This window comes from Phodopus roborovskii, unplaced genomic scaffold, assembly GCF_943737965.1.
Source record: "Phodopus roborovskii unplaced genomic scaffold, PHOROB, whole genome shotgun sequence".
NCBI lineage: Eukaryota > Metazoa > Chordata > Mammalia > Rodentia > Cricetidae > Phodopus > Phodopus roborovskii.
Genome location: NW_026125675.1, coordinates 1922700 through 1944320, shown reverse-complemented (window position 1 = coordinate 1944320; position 21621 = coordinate 1922700). Strand labels below are relative to the sequence as shown.

The 21621-nt window shown below is 53.4% G+C and overlaps 2 protein-coding genes across 5 annotated transcripts; both read right to left on the bottom strand.

Annotated features, from left to right (window-relative positions):
- Position 1: 1 nt before the first annotated feature.
- Srpk3 (SRSF protein kinase 3) lies at positions 2–4622 on the bottom strand. The gene is made up of 15 exons (XM_051178308.1): positions 4364–4622; positions 4152–4282; positions 3864–3972; positions 3676–3763; positions 3315–3402; positions 2724–2830; positions 2481–2646; positions 2359–2384; positions 1810–1939; positions 1482–1721; positions 1296–1396; positions 843–950; positions 701–770; positions 529–621; positions 2–392 (listed from the first exon to the last, which is right to left on the bottom strand). Exons 1-15 carry the CDS (start codon positions 4489–4491, stop codon positions 208–210), a joined length of 1770 nt encoding a protein of 589 aa, XP_051034265.1. The 5' UTR covers positions 4492–4622; the 3' UTR covers positions 2–207.
- Positions 4623–6583: 1961 nt separating this feature from the next.
- Positions 6584–21344, bottom strand: Plxnb3 (plexin B3). 4 transcript variants are annotated; one of them, XM_051178301.1, is made up of 35 exons: positions 20976–21341; positions 18594–19610; positions 18013–18192; positions 17209–17337; positions 17017–17117; positions 16219–16348; positions 15911–16067; positions 15709–15817; positions 15512–15626; positions 15257–15382; positions 15056–15172; positions 14608–14701; positions 14353–14522; positions 13987–14138; positions 13664–13769; positions 12873–13003; positions 12489–12665; positions 12202–12397; positions 11848–12087; positions 11581–11742; positions 11361–11512; positions 11151–11251; positions 10851–11074; positions 10517–10695; positions 10282–10348; positions 9552–9879; positions 9321–9424; positions 9126–9222; positions 8587–8765; positions 8282–8442; positions 7791–7938; positions 7580–7644; positions 7437–7512; positions 7233–7307; positions 6584–6915 (listed from the first exon to the last, which is right to left on the bottom strand). In XM_051178301.1, the coding sequence occupies exons 2-35, from the start codon at positions 19599–19601 to the stop codon at positions 6811–6813; spliced, it is 5661 nt and encodes a 1886-aa protein (XP_051034258.1). In that variant the 5' UTR covers positions 19602–19610; positions 20976–21341; the 3' UTR covers positions 6584–6810. The 4 variants fall into 4 exon arrangements, 3 of the variants coding, with proteins under 3 accessions (XP_051034258.1, XP_051034257.1, XP_051034259.1); XM_051178300.1 differs by having other exon boundaries at positions 11848–12397; positions 20976–21342; XM_051178302.1 differs by lacking the exon at positions 18013–18192 and having other exon boundaries at positions 11848–12397; positions 20976–21342.
- Positions 21345–21621: the final 277 nt, after the last annotated feature.

The following is a 21621-nucleotide window of genomic DNA, read 5'->3' as shown; positions in this document are numbered from 1 at the left end:
CTCTGGGAGGATCACACATAAACAGGCTGAGATGTGGGACTTGCCCCAGCATTTCTGTCCTGTCATGGGGCGGGAATGAGCACAATAGCACCCAGCAGGTTGGGAGAGCAGCTCCCCCAGGTTGGTAGAAGTTGCCTGCTTTCCCTCAAGGCACTGCGAGCTAGGGCAAAGCCAGCACATCCCCTGCTGTCCACAGCTCCAGCAAGATTAGGGATTAAGCCAGGGGTGCTGGAGACAGTCAGCAGCACTGGCCCGCTTCTCAGGGATGTACTCCATCATAGGCAACAGGAAGGCGCTGAACTGTGTGGCTTGCTCCAAGGGCCACTCGTACTTCTCCATGAGTACCTCATATAAGCCCCAATGCTTGAGGTTGTGGATGTGCCGCAGCTGTCCTGGAGGGTGCACAGCATTAGGCTGTGTCTCCACGTGGGCTGGCACCCAGTATTCTCTCTTGTCAGAATCACGGTCCCTGACCTCCCCTCTGCTCTCCTATCCCCTGTGGCCTAAACCTACCTACTTGGTTCCTACCTCTGCGGTTGAAGAACTCCCGTGAATAGCGGCCTGAGAGGGCGAAAGCTGGCGGGATGTCTCCCAGAAGCTCCACAATATGAGCAATGTGGTCTGTAGGCCAGAGAAGGTTGGGAATCAGAGTGGGGCAGCTGGAGATCCTAAAGCCAAGGCCAGGGGTTGCCTCCCCTACCCTCATCACGACTGTAGTCTTCTCCAGAGTGAGGCTCAAACAGGTAGTCACCAGTGGCCAGCTCGAAGGCCTGGAAGGGAAGGGAAAAGTGAGGCTGTGGCAGGTGTGGGCCCTAGGCATGGAGGCAGCTGGACGAGCATACCATGCATGCTGTGCTCCAGATGTCAGCTGGGGGCCCATACTCCGCACCAATCAGCACCTCCACTGCCCTGTACTGCCGAGTCTGAATGTCCTCGGTGAAGTGTTTGTGCTGGAAGAAAAGGGAATCCTGCGAACAGGTGCCTCTGCCCAGACTAGCCTTCCCCCACAGCCCAGTCCTGCCTCTGGTCCAGGCCCCTGAAGCTTCATGGAGGTCACTCTGATTATTAGAATTCGCCAGATGTTTCAGGACAGACTGTCTAGGTGACCTGAGGGTAGCTCCTTCCTAGTGGCTTCTGTTCTTTGCCATGGGCATAGTTCTGGCCTGGCAAGTCTTTTCTGCTGAAACAGCAAGAAGTAAGTCCGCTGTACTCAAGGAGACTTGCTGGCTCTGTGAGTCCTAGGTCATGCCAGAGGCCTAGCTTAGGGCTCTGTTATCCCAAAATGCTCAGCATACCACCCAGCAGGCGTTTCCCAGGTCTGCGATCTTGATCTTGATCTTGTCTGCATTTTGGGGCTCCAGGGGGTTCACCAGGAGGTTGGAAGCACCAAATGGTGCTGGGGAAAGAAGAGGAAGAGAGACTGATCTGGCCCTGCTCTTCCTGGTCCTGCCTATCCACTACCCACTGTTAACTGCACTTACTGCTAGGAGAGAGAAGACCTCCAGTCTCACGCTGATTAGATGAGCCTGAGAGGATGGAGCAGGAAGCCGTGGAAAACAGAGACCCCGAGAAACCTGAGGTCTGTGAGCTAGGACTAAGGCTGCGGTCAGCCCCAGGTGCAGGGGAAGAAGAGGCTGGAGAGGGGCCAGCCCTGGTGCTCTCTGGATGGCAGCCTGAAGAAGAGGTGGAGCCGCTGCCCCGCTCTAGTTTTGAGCCGGAGTCTGGGGAGAAGGGGCAGAATGGCACATGAGCAGAAGGCTATATTCCACATGCACGCTTAGTGGCCCATTGCCCTCGCTGGCCCCTCACCCTCAGCCTGTACTGTGGCCTCCATGGCCTCCAGCCTCTGCAAGTCCCGCAGCCTCTCCTCCAGCAGCCGCTTCTGTTGCTTCCTTTTTCGCCTCATCTTCTTCCTCTTGTTTTTGGACAGCTTACCAGTCTGCCACCAGAGTCAGGGTCACCTCCCTGGTTTCCCTATCTAGCCCTGGACCCCAGAATTAACTCCTGTCGGTGTCAGAAAAATGATGCTCCCCCTTAGTCCCATCTATTTCTCTGCCTCTCCTATACTCCTACTCACTTAAGCTTTGGGGAGAATCTGGTGGGCCCACCCTAAATTATTTTTTGTCCACTCCTAGCTTAGATGAAGTAGCCATTTGGGGAAGGCACAGTATCCTCCTATTGAGGCAGTATGGAGCACATAGCCCACTCTTGTGTAATCACTCTTTTCATGTATCCAGCTTTTTGGAGGTACCACTGCACAAGTTCAAAAGGTGTGGCTGAGGAGCCAAGCTCTGAGGACATGGCCTCTTCTGGCTTGGATGAAAAAAGGAAACGGGAAGAGGGTGTGCCACAACTTACCAAGACCTCCTGGGGGGCGGTGCTGACTGAGGGTAGGGGTTAGGGAGAGAAAAAGAATAGTAATTCAGGTAGGGATTGTGGCCTTGAGTCCTGATACCAGTCCCCACACATGCTCTTGGTACCTGTAGAGCGGGATGGGGGCTGGGCCCCTGACTGCTGCCACTCTGTGGCTTCAGCAGCCAGGCGCCTGATGTAGGCATCTCCAACACACAGTAGGATGTTCTCAGGCTTGATGTCAGTATGGATGATCTTGCACTTGGTGTGGAGGTAATCCAGACCATGTAGCACCTGGTAAAAGCTAAAAGCTATAGCTAAACCCCAGCAGCCACACCCAGCCAAGCTGGGCAGCCTGGGCAAACACCTACCTGCCTAACGATGCTCTTAACACAGGGTACAGGTAAGCCCTGGTAGTTGGACTTGATGATCCACTTGAGGAGCTGGTGGCCCAGGACCTCTAGCACCATGCACACATCTGGACTTGGAGTGAAGGGCAGCCAGCAACCACAGCTAATGCACAGGTTTACCTCCCCTTTACCAATGAGGAGCATCTAGGCTTTAGCAGTACAGAGGTCAGCAAGGCAGGACTTTACCTGGACCATCTTGGTGGCTACCACTGTCTCAGTTTATTATATATAGTGTTTCTGTCACCAGCAAAGATGTGCAAGTTGGGATGGTACCTTTGATCATCATAGAGATGCCTCTCAGACCAGCCTTACTGTTATGCCAGCCCAATTGTTCAAAAGGCCTCAAAAGCAGCCTTTTATATTTTGGGATTATTCAGCAGTGTCCACAGATAATCATTGTCTACCTAACTACCTGTGTTCCCCCTACTCAGAAGCACAAATGTTCAAAGGGCATTGTGGGGTTGTTTCATGGGCTGTCGCTGCAAGAGCAGAGTCCCAGACCAGATGTCTGAGGTCCTATGACTGTCACATTGCTCATCCTTTGAAGGATACGGACTCCATTAACTCCTGAGATCCTGAAATCATCAATGAGCTGAACAATGGTCTCTCTTTTGGGGTCACTAGGGTCACTGTCTCGGACCTGGAACAAAAAGACAAGGAGCCACACAGATGGCTCCAACCTGTTTCTCACCAGCTGTTCAGCTCCTCTTAAGCACTTCTGGGGCCTACTTAAAGAAAGGCAGCTGCCTCTTTCAGGTCTCTGCCCTCCAGGTCTTAATTGGCAGAGCCAGCTGGAGCCTGCCCCCTCTGGGGGGCCCCTGCCCTACTCAGCAGGGCTCCAGCAGGCCCTGCACCCACATTGCCAGGCCCAAAGCAGTTTGAGAAGCCAGGAACAGTAAGGGAGGTGCCTCACACATTTCAGGAGCTTGATCTCATCCACAGCTGTCTCTGTGAAATGCCCTGCACTCTTCACTACTTTTAGGGCCACGAAGCGCTTGCGCCTGTAATATGGAAACCCTTATTGGCTGCCAGCCTTTGCCAGACTCACATGGTCATGGTGGTGGCCTCATTCAAACCCACAGGCAGATCCCAGCTACTCACTGAATATCCCAGCAGAGCCAGACTGTAGAGAAGTGGCCCCAGCCTAGCTTGCGCACCACATGGTACCGTCCATTGAATAAATCACCTATCTTCACTGGGTAGTAGCCACCTGCAGAAGGAAGCCAATAGATCAGAGTAGGACATCACTCTCCTATCCCTCAAGTAGCCCAGTCCTGCTGATAATCTGTCCCATGAGGGGCCTAGTTTCTGGGCACCTTCTTCCTCCCAGGCTGTCCTGAGCCCCTGTGGCAATCTGGTGAACCACATGCAGTCAAGGTCAGGCCTTACCCCTGCAATAGTCTTTGGGGTCTTCCTGCTCCTCCTCATCAGAGCCTAGGAGCCCCTGCAGCAACCGAGGTGCTGCTGTGGCTGGAGCTAATTCAGAACCTGAGGACTCAGGGCCACAGGAAGTCTGAGAGCTGTGGGTGAAGAGGGAGGATGCAGGCAGTGAGCTCACAAGGTATAAGGGACCTCAGTCTCCCCAGCCTGGCCATACATACCTGCTGCTACTGCCACCACAGTCCATACCACCACTACCACCAGCACTGGCACTCATCCTGGTGTCGCAGCCCAAAGCTCTGGTGCACTGGACCACTGTTCCTGTGGGGCCTAGCTGTGGCCAGTACATTTATAGCCTCTGCCGCTGATCTCACCCGTCTTTATAAATAGCCTCCCAGCTGCTCAGCTGTGGGCAAGGTATGCAGCATAGGGAGGGGGCAGTGCACCAATGGCAGCTCTGAAGAGCCCAGCCCCTAGACTGAACCCTCCGTTCCCACACTCTAGAGACAGAAGGGGTCACCAAACTGGGGTTATAGTAGTGACTCAGCCTCTAGGTTGATTCCACCCAGTCCAAGACCAACCAAGGAAAACATCTACATGGAGATGTAGTAGTCTGCAGCTCCTACACCCTAGGACGGTGGGGAGAGGAGACTACAATGAAAGAATGTAGTTTGACATGGTGACCAGATCCTTAGGCTGAACCCTCTCCAAATGTTGCATGTCACTTGGTGTATTCTTGAACTTCCCGCTTAACCCATGTGAGTATCCTTCTGGAGGTGACCTCTGCCAATCCCATCTGAATCCCATTCCTTGCTTATTATCAGCACTGCTTATAGCTTTTCTGTAATTCACAGACACCCCCCACATACAGGTGGGATCCCACATCTCCCCTAAATGTGGCTGAGCAAGGGAATCAAGGTCAAGAGCTAAAGGCAGCTCATTCCTCCCATCAGAAGCAACAGGCCCTTGAGATCACTGTTGGCTTGTAAAGTCTCCTACCCCTAGCTCCAGAGCTGGCCACCTCTACCTTGATGACCGTCTCCACCAACACTTGCAGGTACCTGCTGTGGGCCAGAAGAACAAAAACCCTGTAGTCGCTGACCATAAGTTGAGTGTTAACTGAGGGAATCCTGTGTATCCTGAGAGACCAGGAAGCATTAAGTCCCCAGAAGCATTCAAGGCAACACAGAGCATACTGGAGACTGCCATATGTTGGCATGCTACAAAAGACTAGGACCTGGGCAAACAACTGAGAACCTCATCTGGAGTCTATGGGTGTCACTGGGGAATTAAACAAAGTGGACAAGTACTTTTGCTCTTTAGAAATCCCACTCTGAGCCGGGCATTGGTTGCACACACCTTTAATCCCAGCACTCAGGAGGCAGAGGCAGGCGGATCTCTGAGTTCGAGGCCAGCCTGGTCTACAGAGTTAGTTCTAGGACAGGCTCCAAAGCAATACAGAGAAACCCTGTCTCGATAAAACAAAACAAAACAAATCCACTCTGGAACTTGGAAGAGTCTATTCAGTTGGTAGCATGATGTCCAGCATGTAGTAAGCCCTAAGATTGATCCCCAGCCCTTCACAAACTAGTTGTGGTGGAATGTGCCTGTATTTTCAATACTTAGGAGGATGAGAAATTCAAGGTCATCCCCAGACACATAGCAAGTTTGAGGCCATCCTGGGATGCATAAGACCTTATCTTTAAAAACAAAAATGTCTATTGCTGTCCAAGTTCAATTCCCAGCACCCACATGATAGCTCACATGTCTGTAACTCCATATCCCACAGGATCTGACACCCTCTTCTGGCCTTCCTGGACACTAGCCATACAAGGGAGGTACAGACGTATATGCAGGCAAAACATCCACACACCTTAACACTAAAATAAAAAGAGTGCCAGAGGGAGAGAGCCCACTCTAATTGCTTCTAGATGAAAATAAAGGGGACAAAAATGGAGCTAGGAAGCCAATCAGGAAGGAAGTGGAAGGGGCTTGGCAGTGACTGTGCTTATCCCAAGGTAGGAGACACTTTGTCCAGTGTCCTATGATAAGAAAGAACTGGTGTGGATGATGCTGGAATAGTTGGAGAGGACAGCCTCTCTGTAGGATCTGAGAGATAGGGAAAGGAGGGACAGGGCAAAGTCTGGAAGGCTTAATACTTCTTTCCCCAAGATTATAGACATCAGAGCAAGGGCAAAGGTGAATAAAAGAAAGGCCTGTAGAGAAAACCTGTGCAGAGCCTGGGTGTGTCTGGGGAGTAAAGTCTGGTAATGGGAAAAGTGGCATCCTAGATCTAGAATGTGGGGATTCAGGTGGTTCCCCCACAACCCTCACTCATGCCTCTCCCTCAGCTCCAGGGAGGGAGTACTGAGAGCTCACACTTGGCAGGGAAAGGCAGGGGTGGTGGATTGGGATTGTTCCTTTTTTGTTTTTTAAAGATATATTTCTATTTTATTTCCAGATGTGATTTTCCAGCAAGCAAATAAATACAGTGGTAAAGAGGGTACGGATCTTTATAAATTAGAAACAAGCCAGGTGGGTGTCAGTAGGCAGTCTTGCTGACCCCTCCTCAGTCACTGCTTGGTCAGGGTCATACAGCACTTTGGTGGTAGATCCTGCTCACTGTTCTATAAGCTGGCAGGTCTCAGGTGACCACTGTGGCTCTCATTCACAAGTCAGTCACTTTGTTCTCCACCAGGGCAGCAATCTGCTGCAGGCGGCAAGCCAGCTGCATCTTCTGGGCCACGGGGTCCTCCTCCAGGGCACTGATAATCTATCAGGGCAGTAGAGTGTACCTGCCTGAAATCCCATTCCTCCTCCCATCAGCCCAGGACTCTCCAGTCCTTTCTCCATCTCAACAAGGGCCTGGGGTGATAGAGTAGGGGCTCTTCTGGAGACCTTCCCAGGTTGGCCCTGGTGAAAGCCAAGATCACTTCTCAGCCTGGGCCATTCCAGCACAGGATGGCTCCCTTCCTTCATTCCATTTATCTAGATTGGACCACCCCCAACCCTGTCCTCCCATCAAGGAGGTTGGTTCTGTGGGTCCAAGTGCTCGCCCTCTCCCCTCAAGGGTCCTTGCTATAGCCTCACCTGGTCATAATACCTGTGGATGTTGTTGTAAAGTTCTTGAAGAGCCTCCAGACAGTGGGGAGCAGAGGTGTAGTTCTATGGGTAGCATGTGGGTGGCAGTGAGTCTCTTATTCCAGATCTCAAGACCCAAGACTCTCTGTTCTTATTCTGCCAGTCACTTTCCCCCTAAATGTGGAGGACTGGGTCCCCTGGGCTATGACTCACCCCAGAGAGTTCAGCCAGAGTTGAGTTCATCTCCTGATAGCTCGCTGGAGAGCTCTGGTGAATGTCTGCATAGTACCTGGAGAAGTCAGCAGGGTTAGGAGCCTGTATCCCTGATCCCCAGCCCCAAAGGCTCTGATACCTACTTCTCCACCATCTGCTTGTAGCAAGGGATCTCCCGGGCGTAGAGCAGTTTGTTCACTGGGGAATCCTGCTCCAGGTAGAGGAGGTGAGAGGTGTAAACAGGGAGCTAGGAGAACCACCTATACCACCATCTCATACCTCTATGCATCTCTATCCCTCTCAGCATCCAGGCTCTGCACTGGGTTTCCCCACAAACTTTTCTTATGCTCTCACCCGGCCCACTTTATGCTCTGAGACCACGCAGGAGTCGATGAAGGTTTGTGCAATGACAGCCAAGATGGCATCCTCGTTGTCTGATACCCGCACATCAAAAACAAGCTGTGGGTTCTTCAAGGCATTCACCCAGAATCGCAGTAGTAGGCTGGAGGTACAGGTCAGATGTGGGGATGAGGCCTGGCCTGCCATTGTGGCCTCCTCCCCTTGTACTTCATTCAGCTCCCCACTCCTCCACATAGATATCTGTCCTGGAGTTGGGGACCTAGGCAGCAGGGAACTCAGGCATTGCTTTCCATGGGAAGTGGCCCAAGTGACCTGAGCTCAGATTCTCCTATTATTTGTTTAGGATTGGGAGTGAAGGCAAAAGCTCAAGATAATGCTGTAAAGTCTTACTTCCTGTCTTGGACTTGTTACCCTGTCACGATGAGGACTAAAATTCAGTAGACCACGCACATAGTGTGAAGGAGAGGAGTCAACAGGAAAGGTACCTGTTTGTCTTCCAAATATGCAGGGTCTCTGGATCCTCTATGCCATGTTTCTCTGCCAGCTCATCCAGGAAGTCAAATAGGTACTTAACAGCAATAGGCACAGGCCGATTCACGCTAAGAATGGCCTGAAAGGTGTCATCCACAAACTTCTGCAAGGTTCCCTGCAGGCAGGTCATGAAGACCATGTGAAGGCAGGTTGTGAAGGGGGCTAACCCCTGCTTCATCAGAACCACACCTCCTCCTCAACTCAGTCACAGTTCCTTGACAACCCTGCTTCATTGCCTGGCTCCCCTGGCAGCACCAACCTTCATTGAAAGTAAACGGGTAAGATAGATTTCAGGAATGGCCTTGGCTCGTGCCCGCTCTCGTTCTCGTTCCCTGAGGCTACTGCGCCGAACTTTGGCCCCTTCTGGCTCCTCAGTGGCCTTCACCAGGTGCCAGAGCCGAACTCCACCCTCCTCACCATCTTCCATCATGGGGGTGCCTAAGACCACAGAAGCTTCGCCTCAGTCCCATATTTCTGCCCTCAACATGTAACCTAAGATATGCATGCAGCCCATATTTCTCTTGGGGAGGAGTGAGAAGGTGGGGGACAAGGGAGAGGTGGGTGGCTCAGGGACTAGCTCATCCTGACATTTCACGCATCAAGAATTACCACACCTTGATTCAGCCTAGAGATTTGGCTATCCCACTGGCAAAGACGGGGTGGGAAAAGCAGGTGAGGTAGATAGCATGGCCAGGACTTCTGCTGGTCTAGCCTGGGGTTGTAGAGAATCTAACCCTGGGTCACCCCAGCAGTGCTGGTGTTCTTGGTAGATGGTCATGTATGAACCAAAAGACTCACTCTCTCCAGAGGGGCAGCCAGTCTGGCCCAGTCTCTGGGAGACAGTGCCACCATTGTGCAGCTGAGGAATGAGCACCACGGTTGCTCCATCTGGGACCTGCAGGTGTGGAGTGAGAACAAAAGGGCGCCCTTCACATATTAATTCTAGAGGCAGCCCCTGCCCATCCACCTTGTCCTGTTGCTGCCCACTAGCACCTTGTAGTGTTGCAGGGTGTTGAGTCTTTTCCAGTGGTTTTGAGTCACAGAGGTCAAGTCCTCATCTGACAAGGTTAGGTGACCAGCTAGGCCTGAGCGCCACTCTAGAGGAACTCAGAGAAGTCCATAAGCCCACAGCCTGCTTTCTCAGTTCCTCATTAGCAGTAGCTGAGCAACTGCAGGTGTGGGAGGATCAGTGGGCTGAGTAGGGAGTAAGGCTGGCTTTCTCACCAAGGTCTAGGGAGTGCACTGAAGGCCTCTGGGAGAAGGGGGTTCCCTTGTAGACTTGATCTAACACCTTCTCCTTGACTTGGGTGATGGTGTCTGTGTCAAGCACCCGGACTGGCATTCGCTGCACCTCACTGCTCCCTGCTGCCGGGTAAGTCCCAGGTCCCGCTAGCGCCATCAATGTCAAGGGCCGGAACTCCACATCTTCTCGAAGCAGGTGGCTATCATTCAGAGTTCGTTTTGCTTTGCCTGTCACAGCATCCACAGGGCCCTTGTCCACCTGGTACTTGATAGCCCGGAAGAGCATGTACAGTGGCTCACCAGCTACTTCCTACAACCATTAAGATGTGCCAGCCATTGGCCACAGGGCTAGTGGACCCAGCAAAGCCCAGCAGAGGGCATAGTGGGACTGGAAGGGGCAGTTAGCCTACAGCAAGGACGAGCAAAGGCCAGCCAGCTAACACAGGCCCCTGGGCTGGGCCTCTAGGCCTTTTTGTCCCTGCTTAACTAACAGTCAGCTGGAGAAGGAGCACAATGCCTTCCCATACCGAGCTCTCTTGTCCTGGCTTCTCATGGATCCACTGAGCAGAGAAAAGGATCTCATGACTTTCATTTGATGGCCCACCCTAACTCTCAGTCAGGGGTCCTGGGGGATTTGAGTAGTACTTATGGAGATCACAAGCATGCAGAAGTTCCTAAGTGCTGGGGAGGCATGTTACAAAGTGCACCTCACCTTTAAGAAGGCATAGAGACAAATGGATAGCCAGTTGGTGAGCAGCTTCTCTACCATCGTCTCTGTTCTGTGTGAAGAAGCCCCAGTGTCCTGGTGAGGATAATCCTAAAATCTTCTCTGTCCCACCCCCTGAGTTCCTGGCTCCGGATTCCAGGGCCAGATCCCACTCAGCATATATTAGTCAGAGGTGAGTCCCTGCCCCTGCCCCTGCCCCCACACCCAGGGCAAGGCCAACCTGCGTAACATGAGTTTGGGGTTCTTGTGTACATAATGGGCTGCTAGGTCACCAAGCAGAGTTCTCATGATGTCAGTCAAGTATTCAAGCTTGCTATGCAGAGCCAGGGAAAGCAGTGAAGCCACATGGCAACGGTCCCTCTGGGAGAAGCTTGGCTGCTCTTCCAGAGTGTGGATGAGCTAGATAGGGAGTTGGCATTTACTCCACAAAGCCCCATACCCTCCCTATTTCTGTGGCCATGTTTCTACCCCAGTCTGGCCATTCCGCAGCCCCACCTCCCTACCAGCTGAGATTCCCCTACTCTGCCTGTCCCCACCATCCATGTGGCTCTCACTGTGAGAAGGAAGAGCTTGCTGTTGAGCAAATTAGAGAGTTGTGTGAGTCCCTGGTACACGGTGGCACGGCGACCCTCTTCCCCAGACCCTTCAAGCCCTGGCTTCAGTGGGCAGCCACCATGGCCAGGGAAGAAGGCACGCTCAGCGTATGTCCGGTAATCCAGGAAGGGTATCCCACTGGCCTCCAGGTCACTGGTGAGGTCTGTCATCTCAGTCATAAGGTCTGCAGGCCAGAACCCACCAAGATGTAGGTTCAAGCCTGGTGAATGCCCTATCCTCCCACCTGTACTCCCACACACCTGTGAACTCCTTGCGACACTGGTCACCCACACCTGTCTCCAGGTTCTCTAGTTGCACCAGCACCTTCTGGTAGTCTCTCAGGGCCTGCTTGCTCTTGTGCCTGGAGCCAGAGGCCAGGCGTCAACCACAGGCCCACTCTAGGATGGCCTCTGGCCTTTGACTTACTATGGGAAATTTGCCCACATGTGCTGAAGATGGAGCATCCTCACCTGTACATGAGGGTAAGGAGGAGCACCGCAGCAATCAGCACAGTAGCACCCAGGCCCAGGCCCACTTGGGCCTCCACAGGAAAGGTGGACATCTTGGGATCTGCTTCATACTGGACAGGGCCCAGAGCCAGGCGCACATTGCCCATCTGCACCTAGGGAAGCAGGGCTCCTGAGCATGGGACTGCAGCACGACTCCTGTCCACCAGGGGTGCACACTCACCACGAACTGCGGCAGGGTGCCTGAACCATTGGTTGGCTGAGGGGCTTGTAGGGGTGGCTCGCAGTACAAGTGAGTAAGCGTCAGTGTCTTCACCAGGCACTCTCCATCTCCAATGTGCACCCGTACCTCCTCCTTGCTGATCCCCAGGTTGAGGCCCTCACCCTGGGACACATAGTAGGAGCCTGAGCTTGTGGAATCCCCATCCCTACCACCATCCTCCTCAGGATGGTGAGTGCCCAAGCAGTGGCACAGTGGTGGCACACTTACCTCCACATCCAGGACGTGGCCTGGCTTGAGGCGGTAGGGGTGAGCAAGCCCTTCATGACTGAGTGGAACCAGGCGGGGATTAGGTTGATACAGAAATCCCTGGCCCCCACTAGCACTGGCAAAGTCTACTTGCATGTTGTCTAGGGCAAAGAAAACCCGCTTTGGAAGGGCCCCATCTGGCACCGCTGGACTGTGGCACAGGAGGAGGCTAGATGAGTTGACAGAGCACAGGGTGGAGCACTGGAGGGGACAGGGATGCAAATCAGTGAGTGGTCTTGGTGACCCTCCCTGACCCCTCACTAAGCATTCCCTGGGGATGACCCTATTCTCTGCTAGTGGTGGTAGGGTACTCACCTGTAGCAAGCCACTCTCAAGCTGGATACAAGCCTGGGGATCTGCAGCAGGGGCACTGCAGCTCCTCCTTGGGTTCACAACCTGGCCCTGGACCCCCAAAGCTTTTACCTGGTCCTCATCCTCCAGCCACACAGACAGCAAGGGCTGCCACACGACATCTAGGCCTATACCCCTGACTCGAATCAGTCGTCCACCCCTGTGCCAGGATGGAAGTCAGAGATTAGATGATCTTGGGTCGCCCAACCCTATCTTTCCAGTGGCTCACTGCAGGTTAGCCAAGTACTCACCCCCGGAAGCTGACAGTAGGCTCTGCTGCCACCAGCTGGGGATTGGCAGTATATCGAAATGGTATTGTGAGCAGTTTGCGCTCAACATGGCCAAAGACTACAAGGACCACTGCTTCTCCTGGTTCTGCTTGGGGCATGGTTTGGCATATGATGGCTTCAGGACACACAGGCTCCTGGCTGCAGGGGAAAGGATATTCTCATTTGGGGCTCAACCTTAGACCTGGCCCAGTCTTTCAGGAACAGACTCACTTGCTTCCCTCACCAGGGGCAGAGGTTATTAGAAATAGGCATAGTACCACTTTTAAAATTTCAAGGAATCCTTGCATCCATTGACCCATCGACAGTGGCCAGGCCCGGAGTAGGTGAGCTGAGTTGGATACTTACATAAGACAAGGTTGGTCACCCACAAAGGCGGTAATGTTGCCTCCTGTTTGGAGGTGCTGCCCATGGATAGTGAGCTGGGTGCCCCCTGACTGGGGACCCCACTGAGGACTCAGGCTCAGTAGGACAGGGTCCTAGGGAACAGAGTAGGCTGGAGTAGAAACAAGGCCCATCCTCAAGTCCCTCCAGCTTTGAGGAGAAGGACCACTTATTGGTTTCTTGAGTCAGGAACTTCAGTCAATTGCACCCTACTTCTTGAAGTACCATGCCTTTCTTCTTCCAACTTTTCTGCCTAGGCTCGTTCCCCTCCTCTCTGCCCCTGCCCTTGCTACCACTTCCCCTCCTCTTGGGGCAGTTTATACCTGAGAACTCCCAAGTTCTAGGCTCTAGGATCCAGTCACCAACTTGGGGTACTGCAGCAAAACTTGCTCTAATCCTAAGCTTTCTACTCCACAGTGGTCCAACCATGAGCCCAAAGTTCAGGATAGCATCTGTGGATACCCTACTTTCTCCACATCATCTACCAGAGGTACAAGTTTTTGCATGCACTTTACCCTAGTTGTCTGCTGTTCTGGCTTCTGCACTACTTGCCTGCCTCCTGGGCAGCTGCCAGTGACAGTGTCCTTGTAATCACAATGCTGTCCCCAGACTGCTCTCCAGTGAGATCATGTAATTTACTTATTGGGACAAGGCAGCAGTCTTTCCTACTGCTCTCACATCCAGTTTAACATCTTTACATAGTCCTCCTTCCCACAATACCCTGTAATTAGGACCACCTTAGAGGAGTTACTGACCTGGTAGATAAAGTGCTGGATTGAAACGCTGGGAGGACGATTCTTAATGGCCACTTGGACAGGCCCAGAAGTGCCATTCGGAGCAGGAGATGTCAAACACACAATCCTGGTGAATCAAGGTCCAGTAGCTGCTCAAGCCCTGGGGGAACCTATGAGGAGCTGCCTGGAGCCTGCTCTTCCTCTGCCATTTGTTTCCCTTTTGTGGTCTGACTCAGGACCTCACATTTCTTGGCTGCAAGCCTCCCCTCTCTGTGTGCAACCAGTTTTTAAAGGCATACTCTGCACAGTATCCCTACCCTCCCCAGCCTGCTGAGGTGCCTCACCGGGCAGAGATGCGGTAGAGAGAAGAGTCAGGATTGCAGGGCCGGCCAGCCACAGTCACAGCATTTTGCACATCATTAAAGGCCTGGCCCAGGTTGGAACCCAGGATGGTGATGGCCAAGCCACCTTCTGGGGGACCAGTCAGGGGTTCAATCTGTAGCAGAGAAAGATGACAGATAGGGTTCCCAAACCCACAGCCCAGTCTGCAATGGTGGTGCCTGGTCATCCAACTACTGGGAAATGTCTGGACTAAACTACTAGGGACTGGGAGTCTAAGGCAAGCAGCTCGACACAGGGGAACTACTGGACAGTGGAGGCAGGGACCCTAGGGAGTAGGGAAGCCAGGCTCTACAGGGGGATAGTCTCACCATATCAATGATCGGTGTAGGGCATAGCTGTTCCACAGCATCTGGTGGACACAATGGCCCATAGCGACAAGAAGGCTGTCCATCACCACACCACAGACAGCTCAGGCTTCCATTGGCTGCCTGGCAATGGCTGCAGTCAGGGTGACCCACGGCACAGTCATACAGAATCACTGGGTAAGGTGGGACAGCATGTTGAGCCAGTGCCCATGAGTTACATATCCTGCCCTCCATCTGCCTTGTCACCTCAGAGCTCACCATGAAGATCATGGGCATTGTCCAACCGCTGGCTCTCACCTCTGGTTACATAGATGGGCACTGGTAGCTCCCGCTGGGACATAGGCAGGTAGAACTGTGGGCAGACGGTAGGGTCAGGATCAACCCCCACTTGGGACATCTCATCCTCTTACTTCCTCCAGAACACCCTAGAATGGTGTGATTGTCATTTGCATCTCTAAGCAGAATTACAGAGGCTGCAGGTACCCTGTTCCTGATATATGCCCAGGGAGCACTGTGCAGGATGGGCTTTTATAAGTAACCATAACAGGAAGAGAGACTGGTCAGAGCTCTCTCTGTCTCTCTCTATCTCTCTCTCTGTCTCTCTCTCTCTCTCTCTCTCTCTCTCTCTCTCTCTGTGTGTGTGTGTGAGTGTGTGTGTGTTTGAGTGGAGGAATGGGGCTGCCTAAGGCATCAGGCAGCCTTTCACCTGCTGGGCCTGGCAGTGAATGAGGCCAGAATCTCTGGATGTTTCCTCTAGGGATGCAGGTAGCTTCTGCAGTTTTCCAGGCAGCTCTAGCCAGCAATAGTATAAGGCAGGCAGACCCTGGAAGGTGCAGATGACATAGTTTCAGCCTTGTGGACACTGTCTCCTCTCCCCTCACATTCCCCCTTGCACCTGAGTACTCACTTGGAAATAGTGAAGGTTCTGAATGTGCAGGGCCAAATGGCTCTCCCAACCCACAGGTACCAATTGGGGACTTGCCAGGTCCTCAACCTGGGGACAAGCCCCTGGGCCACGAACCTGGATGTCCACCTAGGGAAAGGACATCCTTAGCTCTTCAAAATTGCATGGGACCACTCCTGTATAGGTCTGGTCCTATCCTGCTGGGGTGACCTTCTGGGTTGATCAGGTGCAAGGAGCTTGTATGTCGGTCATACCCACCTCCTGGGCACTGTAGACAGTCTTCTCACCCTCTGGGCAGTGCTCTCCATATACACAATGGCTACTCTGAGGGCACCAGTGGCATCTCCACAGGCTGCTCACACAAGTGCGACACCTGGAAGGCGGGGGTGCTCTCAGGCTGGGTACCATGTGGGATTTCCACCCTTACCCATCAGGAGCCAGATCCAGGAACTCACGGGGCAGCCACTTCCAAGGCCTGGACCGCGCTGCAGTCATAGAAGGAGAAGGCGGTGGCAGCCACAACCACATCCTCAAACATCAGAGCCAGAGGCAAGGTGACATGATCTGGAAGGGGGCAGTCAGTGGTGGCAGAGAAGGCCTTGTAGCTCCTCCCCACTCCAGTTCCACCTCAGGGTCCCTAATCAAAGGTCTACTCACCTGAGCCTAGAGGGTTAGGTGGCACCTGATCTCCAGGAGGGGTGACACAGACCACATGGCGCCCTTCCACTTGAGCCAAACTGTCATAGTCCCCAAAAGCACAATGGAAGTACTCATCCATGGCCAGGGTGGGCAGCCGGGGAACAGACAGAGTGATCTATGACACATGAGAGAGAAACAGGGGCATGGCTCTATAGCAGAGAGGTGTAAGGCCATGCTGGGGAAGAAATGGACAGGAAGCAGCTAAGGTTGTGTTCCCACACACAATGGCCATACTGGCTGAAAGAGCAGCGACATCATTGTCTCACCTGGCCCTGTTCCTGGCGGGGGTGCTGGGCTGGTAGCAGGCTCTGGATGTGAAGGCAGTAGTTGTTTTCATAGCTCCACAGCCACTGGTTTGGCTGGGTTGCCCGTTCACACTCGCCTCTCCGAGTACACCTGCCAGGCAGGAGCCTATTGATTCACCATGTGAGTCTCAGGCTTCCTGGCATGGGGTTAGGAGGATGGCCTGGCAGGGGCGCAGTAAGGAGGAGGAGTGAAGGGAACATAGGACTTCATGGCCAGCGTGCAGGCTTTAGCCTTAACTATGAGTAGAAGGAAAATCCTTACTTTCTTCCTCTTTACCTCTTTTCCAACAAGATCCCATGTTTCCCAGGCTGGCCTCAACTTTACTATGTAGCTAAAGATGATCTTGAATTTCTAATCATCCTGCCTCTCAGGTGCTGGGATTACAGGTACGTACCACCATGTCTAGCTTATATGTAGTATGAACCCAGAGTTTTATGCATGCTAGGCAAGCACTCCACTGAGCCCCATTCGTAGCCCACATTTCAGGTTTACATAAATGGGTCCTGGGCTGACAGCCAGGGATGGAGGAAAGCTGGAGTGGATCAAGGAAGTCATGGGTCCTGGGAGAGGTGGCAGAGGCCTGGCTTGAAATAGGATTACTGGAACGAGAGGTGAACAGTGAGCCAATGAGCTCAAATGGGATTAAGGAGCTCAGTAACACTGAGCCAAGTTGGCCTCTTGGCACACCTACAGTTGTTTCTGTCGACAGCTTCCTGGCCCCCCAGTGCCTGTTGGTTCAAGGCTGGGCCCATGCTCACCTGCCCTGAAGGATGCACCAGCCACACAGTGGGTCCCTAGCCTGGAGACAGGTGGTGCAGTTGAGGAACTGATGACAGGCTGCCACGAGAACTCGGTCTACCTGGATGAGCAGTAACGTAGAGAAAAAAGTGGGTTTCCAAACACTCAGGTCACTTAAACACATCCCACCCTGTCCCAGAGACAGGCCTTACCTGCTGGGCCGTGAGGACATAGAGATGGTCCCCACTACTGTCTACCAGCAGGTCTGGGCTGATGGCTGAGCCTGGCGGTCCCACTTGCTGGGAATGGTATATCTGGCCTTGGGAGCTGTTTAGGAAGACCTGGAAAGGAACACAAAGATAGGACTGGGCCACTCTGCCAAGCCAAGGGCAGCTCTCTTGATGGCTTAATATTGGCCATTGAAGGCACACTATTTCCTGGTTCCTTTACAGGGACATAAAGACTCTCAGGATATTCCTCCAGAGCCAGACACCCTTCCTGCTAGGACACCAAGATAGAGACATGGCACTTTCTCTCATTCAGGACCCTCAAGGTTAAGCCACTTCGCAGGAAGGAACAAGGCTGAGGCAGCAGAAGCACCCTTACTGAGGCTCTTGAATATCAGGCCATTCTGCTACATGAGAAGAAAGGCAGCCATAGAGTTAAAAAGTTCCCTGGGAGGCAGGTTTTTTTTCCAGAGAGAACCCTGAGTCCAGGCTACTTCTGGGCCTGTCTGCATATCATCCCCACCCACATTCAGCACCACTCCCATTAGTTAGAGATGGCACAGATGCCTCTAGAGGTTCCTGGGTAATATCTCATTTGGGGACTAGAGCAGAAGGTGGATCCTACCAGACATCCAGGTGCAAGGAAGCCTTCTGACCCACCAGCGGGGCACAGCTGAGAGGTGGGGTGTCCTGAGATTTTCCCGAGCCACAGGTGGCAGGGCCACCTGAACAAGCAGCAAAACCAGTGTGGAGGCCATTCAAGAACACCCGCATTGCTCAGGGTCTCACCTTATGTAGCTGCCCCAGGGTGTCTCCCAGGAAGGCTATCGTGTGCCCATCTGCCTGGAGAGCAGCCACTGCACTGATGGGCTGTCCCAGCTGCAGCAGAGGCTGGGCCTCCAGGGGTTGGTGGCCTGCGATGGGGCTGGGGGTGTGTTCATCACCACAGGGGTATGACTCAGGGGAGTCCTGGATAGGCAAGGTGTAGAGAATCAGTACCTAGGAGGGGTGGGCAGGCCCTCCCCTGAGAGCAGAGGATACCCCATAGCCAGTGAGAAAGAAGTTGGGAGGAATCAGAAAGCAGAGCATGCTGGCCAGGAGGGTCTAAAAGGCTGTTCCTCACAACATCACAACTTGTCCCATAGAGGAAGAGAGATAGAAAGAAAGAGACTGGGAGCAGGTCAGAGCTTGGAGACAGAGCTATCCACTACCTATTGATATACCTAGCCAAGAGGTTAACTAGTAGCTATTCCTGGAGAATACCCCTGTTTCATATCACAGAGGGAGAAGGCCAGAGGGGCAGAGCAAGGCAAAGAAAGTGAAGACAGAACCCCTGGTTAATATTTGTGAGCCAGGCTCTCATCACTCACAGGAGGCAGGGTGACACAACGGGATGTGACACCATACTCCACCGTGGCTTCTTCCATGCCACTGGAACCTTGACCACCAGTGGTATAACAAAGTCGCCTGGCCTGTTCCATACTCTTGTCCAGGTCAGCTAAGGGAAAGGCACACAGGGCTGCCTGTGCCTGACTTGTGCCTGCTGAAAATGCACCTAGCAATGTATCCAGAGCAAGGAAGGCAGCTTGGATAAGGCCCTGGCCATGACAGGCAAGGGGCACTTCCACATAGGAGTAAAGGTTGACATCTCCAAGGCAGACACGAGCTATATAGGAGCGATACTCAGCCTGGGCTCGGGCCCCACGGCGACGGAAGACAAAGTAGGCAGAGTGGGCATCAGAAAAAGCCCCCACATAGCTATTGTTATAGTCTGAGAAGTCTCCCACCACGAGTCGTCCCAAACCTTCACTGGAGAAAGGCTGTGGCCCAGCCAGCTGGCGCACAGTTAGGGGAGGTACCCCTGCTGACAGTTTGCCTGCCAGACCTCTGGCTACCAACAGGAGGTCTCGGCCTGCCAAGGGTACCACTAGGCCCACTGTGGTTACTCCCGGGGTATTAGCAGCCACAAACTGCCCATCGCCAGGGTCCTCAGCCTGGTACAGCACCTGAGTCACATCCCCAAGCCTCCGCTTCTCACACACACCCTGCCGCACTTGTCCACAAGCCACCAGCTCTTGGGCCCTGCTGCTCACCAGCAAGAGCTGGTTGGCATTATCAGTGAGTTGGGCTTGTGGGCACTCAGCCAAGTCATGGAAAGGCAAGCAGTCAGGACTGTCGATGACAGGGCCAGTAACAGCCACAGCCTCCATCTTCAGCTCAGGGCTCAGCTGGAAGAGGTGATTCACTGCACCCACGTAGAGTGTGCCCTGGTCTGGTGCCAGCACCAGGTGGTTGAAGCTGATGTTGGGAAGAGAGAAGCGTTGGTTTCTGGTCAAGGGCAGCAGCAGCAGGAACAGCAGCAGAGGCCAGGGAGCCATCCCAGGAGCCTAGAGGAAGTCAGGCAGTATGAAACCTGATAGGAGAATGCTGAAGGTACTCCATTCCCCAAAAGGCAGAAGCAGGTGAGGAGAGAATGAGAACTGGGAAAGAGAAAGGACCAGAAGAAGGCCAAATGGGGGGTAAGACATAGAGGGGCTCAGAGGGAGGCAGCCAGGGAGAGGACAGAAAGGACAAAAAGAGTGTTCTAGCTCTGGAGAAAGAGACAGCATGGGGATGAGGGTACACACAAGGAAAGAATTCTTTTATCTTCTTCCTCATATGTAAACTATAAAGAAGACAGATCCCGAGAAGCATGACAGAGGGACTCTGAGTGATAGAGGGCAGGAGAGGGGAGAGACACGAGAGGAAGAAGCCATATCAACAGGTCACCCAGACAAAGAAAGAGAACATGGAGCCAGGACATCATGTGTCACGGGAGGATACTCATGGCAAAAGGGATAGAGAGAAAGCCCATTCTAGGCAGTCAAAGCCACATGCGTACAGGGATCTTCACTAGCTTGAGACAGACAAAAAAGCTTTGGCTTCTGGCCAAGATGCAATCATACACAGGCACACTGACCCCCGAAACAGTAATGAACAGATGGCCAGGGTCAGAGCCTTAGCCCACCAGTGGGTGGCCAGCACAGGGGTAGCAGGAGAGCTTCAAGCTAGCCTGTAGGGTGCTGGAGAACTCTGGGGCACTCTGGCACAGCTTAGGGTGCCAGAGTGATGGAGCCCAGCAGCTAGAGTCAGTGGAGCCCTAGCTCCAGAAGGGTCCTGAATGGAGGAGCACTGATGAGGAGAGCCATAAGAGAAAGGTCAGAGAGAGCTTGACTGAAGCAGGGGAAAGGGAGTAGGGAGGCAGGACAGAGGAAGCCTCGGGTATGAGTGAAGGGGATCCTGAATCTGAGACGCCGAGTGCAAGGGCCAGCCCCCAGCCCTCCTCCAGCCCAAGAACAGTGAGCAGCAGCACTAGCCACTGACCAACTGCCTAACTAGGTGACGTTCAGACAGATTTGACCCTGAGTAGAGCTCTAGAAAAAGGGAAGAAGCCGGTGACAGAGCCTGAGCTGAGCTGGGATCTGGACAGCTAGTCATGTGGGCATGTGCCATCCAAAAGCCACCTACTGTCACTCAGAAAGACCCCAGATTCCCTTATCTGGAGAACACAGACAGGAAAGACAATTTCCTCTAGTGCCATGTGTCTCTGTGACAGAGTTGAATGTGTGCAATGGGGGAGAACAGGTTGTTACCCAAAAAGGCAGAGGATATAGAAGCTCCCTGCAAGGCTGCCCTATGTCTAGCCTGGGCAAATTTACCCCTCTTGTCATCTCTCAGTGACATCTTTGGGGACACAGGGCCCAGACACTTACCACCACTACGGAGTGCAGAAATGGGGTCTCCTCACATCAGCTGCCTCAGGGCAGTGTCGACGGGCACAAAATGGCTGTGGGGAGCATTGTCCTGAGTGGGAGGGAGACAGTGGAGGCTCAGCCCCATTCATGCTGGCCCTGGGGGAGGAAAGAGACAGAGGAGGGGGCAAGGGCCTGGCGACCAGGCTCCACCACAGCTGGCAGCTTTGTCAATAGTGGCCTGGCCAAGGCAGCCCTGCCTCCACACCAACAATGTCCCCTCTGTCCAGAGGCCCAGGCCAGGGACCCGCTATCTAGTGCTCTTTACCCCCACCAAGGCTGTTCTAGCCAGGGGGCTCCGTGCCACTCCCCAGGGAGACACCCACTGGGATGGAGAGACAAAGGGACAAGGTTTTCTTGAGCCAGTTCTCCCCATGTGGCCCACAACTCTAGTACCAGTGCAGAATGCTCCCTCCCTGAGGTTCCCTGGGTCGCTGTAAAGAGCACAGGATAGCCCTGAAGCCCCCACCACAGGGCCAAAGGCGCTGAGCCTCTGAAATGCCAGCCTTGGCCTCAGTAGCCTTGGTCCCAGCTGTCAATGCCTGCCTTTGTCCAGGCTAAGGCAGAGGAGGCGCTGACAAAGACAGCCCATAAAGAAGACCTTCTC

What these genes read in the sequence shown, in the direction of transcription:
- Plxnb3 (XM_051178300.1), bottom strand. Translation starts at nt 19,601, where the DNA reads ATGGCTCCCTGGCCTCTGCTGCTGTTCCTGCTGCTGCTGCCCTTGACC. An exon ending in CCCGCCAGGAACAGGGCCAG is followed by an intron (nt 16,068 to 16,218) that starts GTGAGACAATGA and finishes CATGTGTCATAG; the next exon opens with ATCACTCTGTCTGTTCCCCG. An exon ending in CCCGTTTACTTTCAATGAAG is followed by an intron (nt 8,443 to 8,586) that starts GTTGGTGCTGCC and finishes ACCTGCCTGCAG; the next exon opens with GGAACCTTGCAGAAGTTTGT.
- Srpk3 (XM_051178308.1), bottom strand. Translation starts at nt 4,491, where the DNA reads ATGTACTGGCCACAGCTAGGCCCCACAGGAACAGTGGTCCAGTGCACC. An exon ending in TGTGGTGGCAGTAGCAGCAG is followed by an intron (nt 4,283 to 4,363) that starts GTATGTATGGCC and finishes CTTCACCCACAG; the next exon opens with CTCTCAGACTTCCTGTGGCC. An exon ending in TTAAGAGCATCGTTAGGCAG is followed by an intron (nt 2,647 to 2,723) that starts GTAGGTGTTTGC and finishes AGCTTTTACCAG; the next exon opens with GTGCTACATGGTCTGGATTA.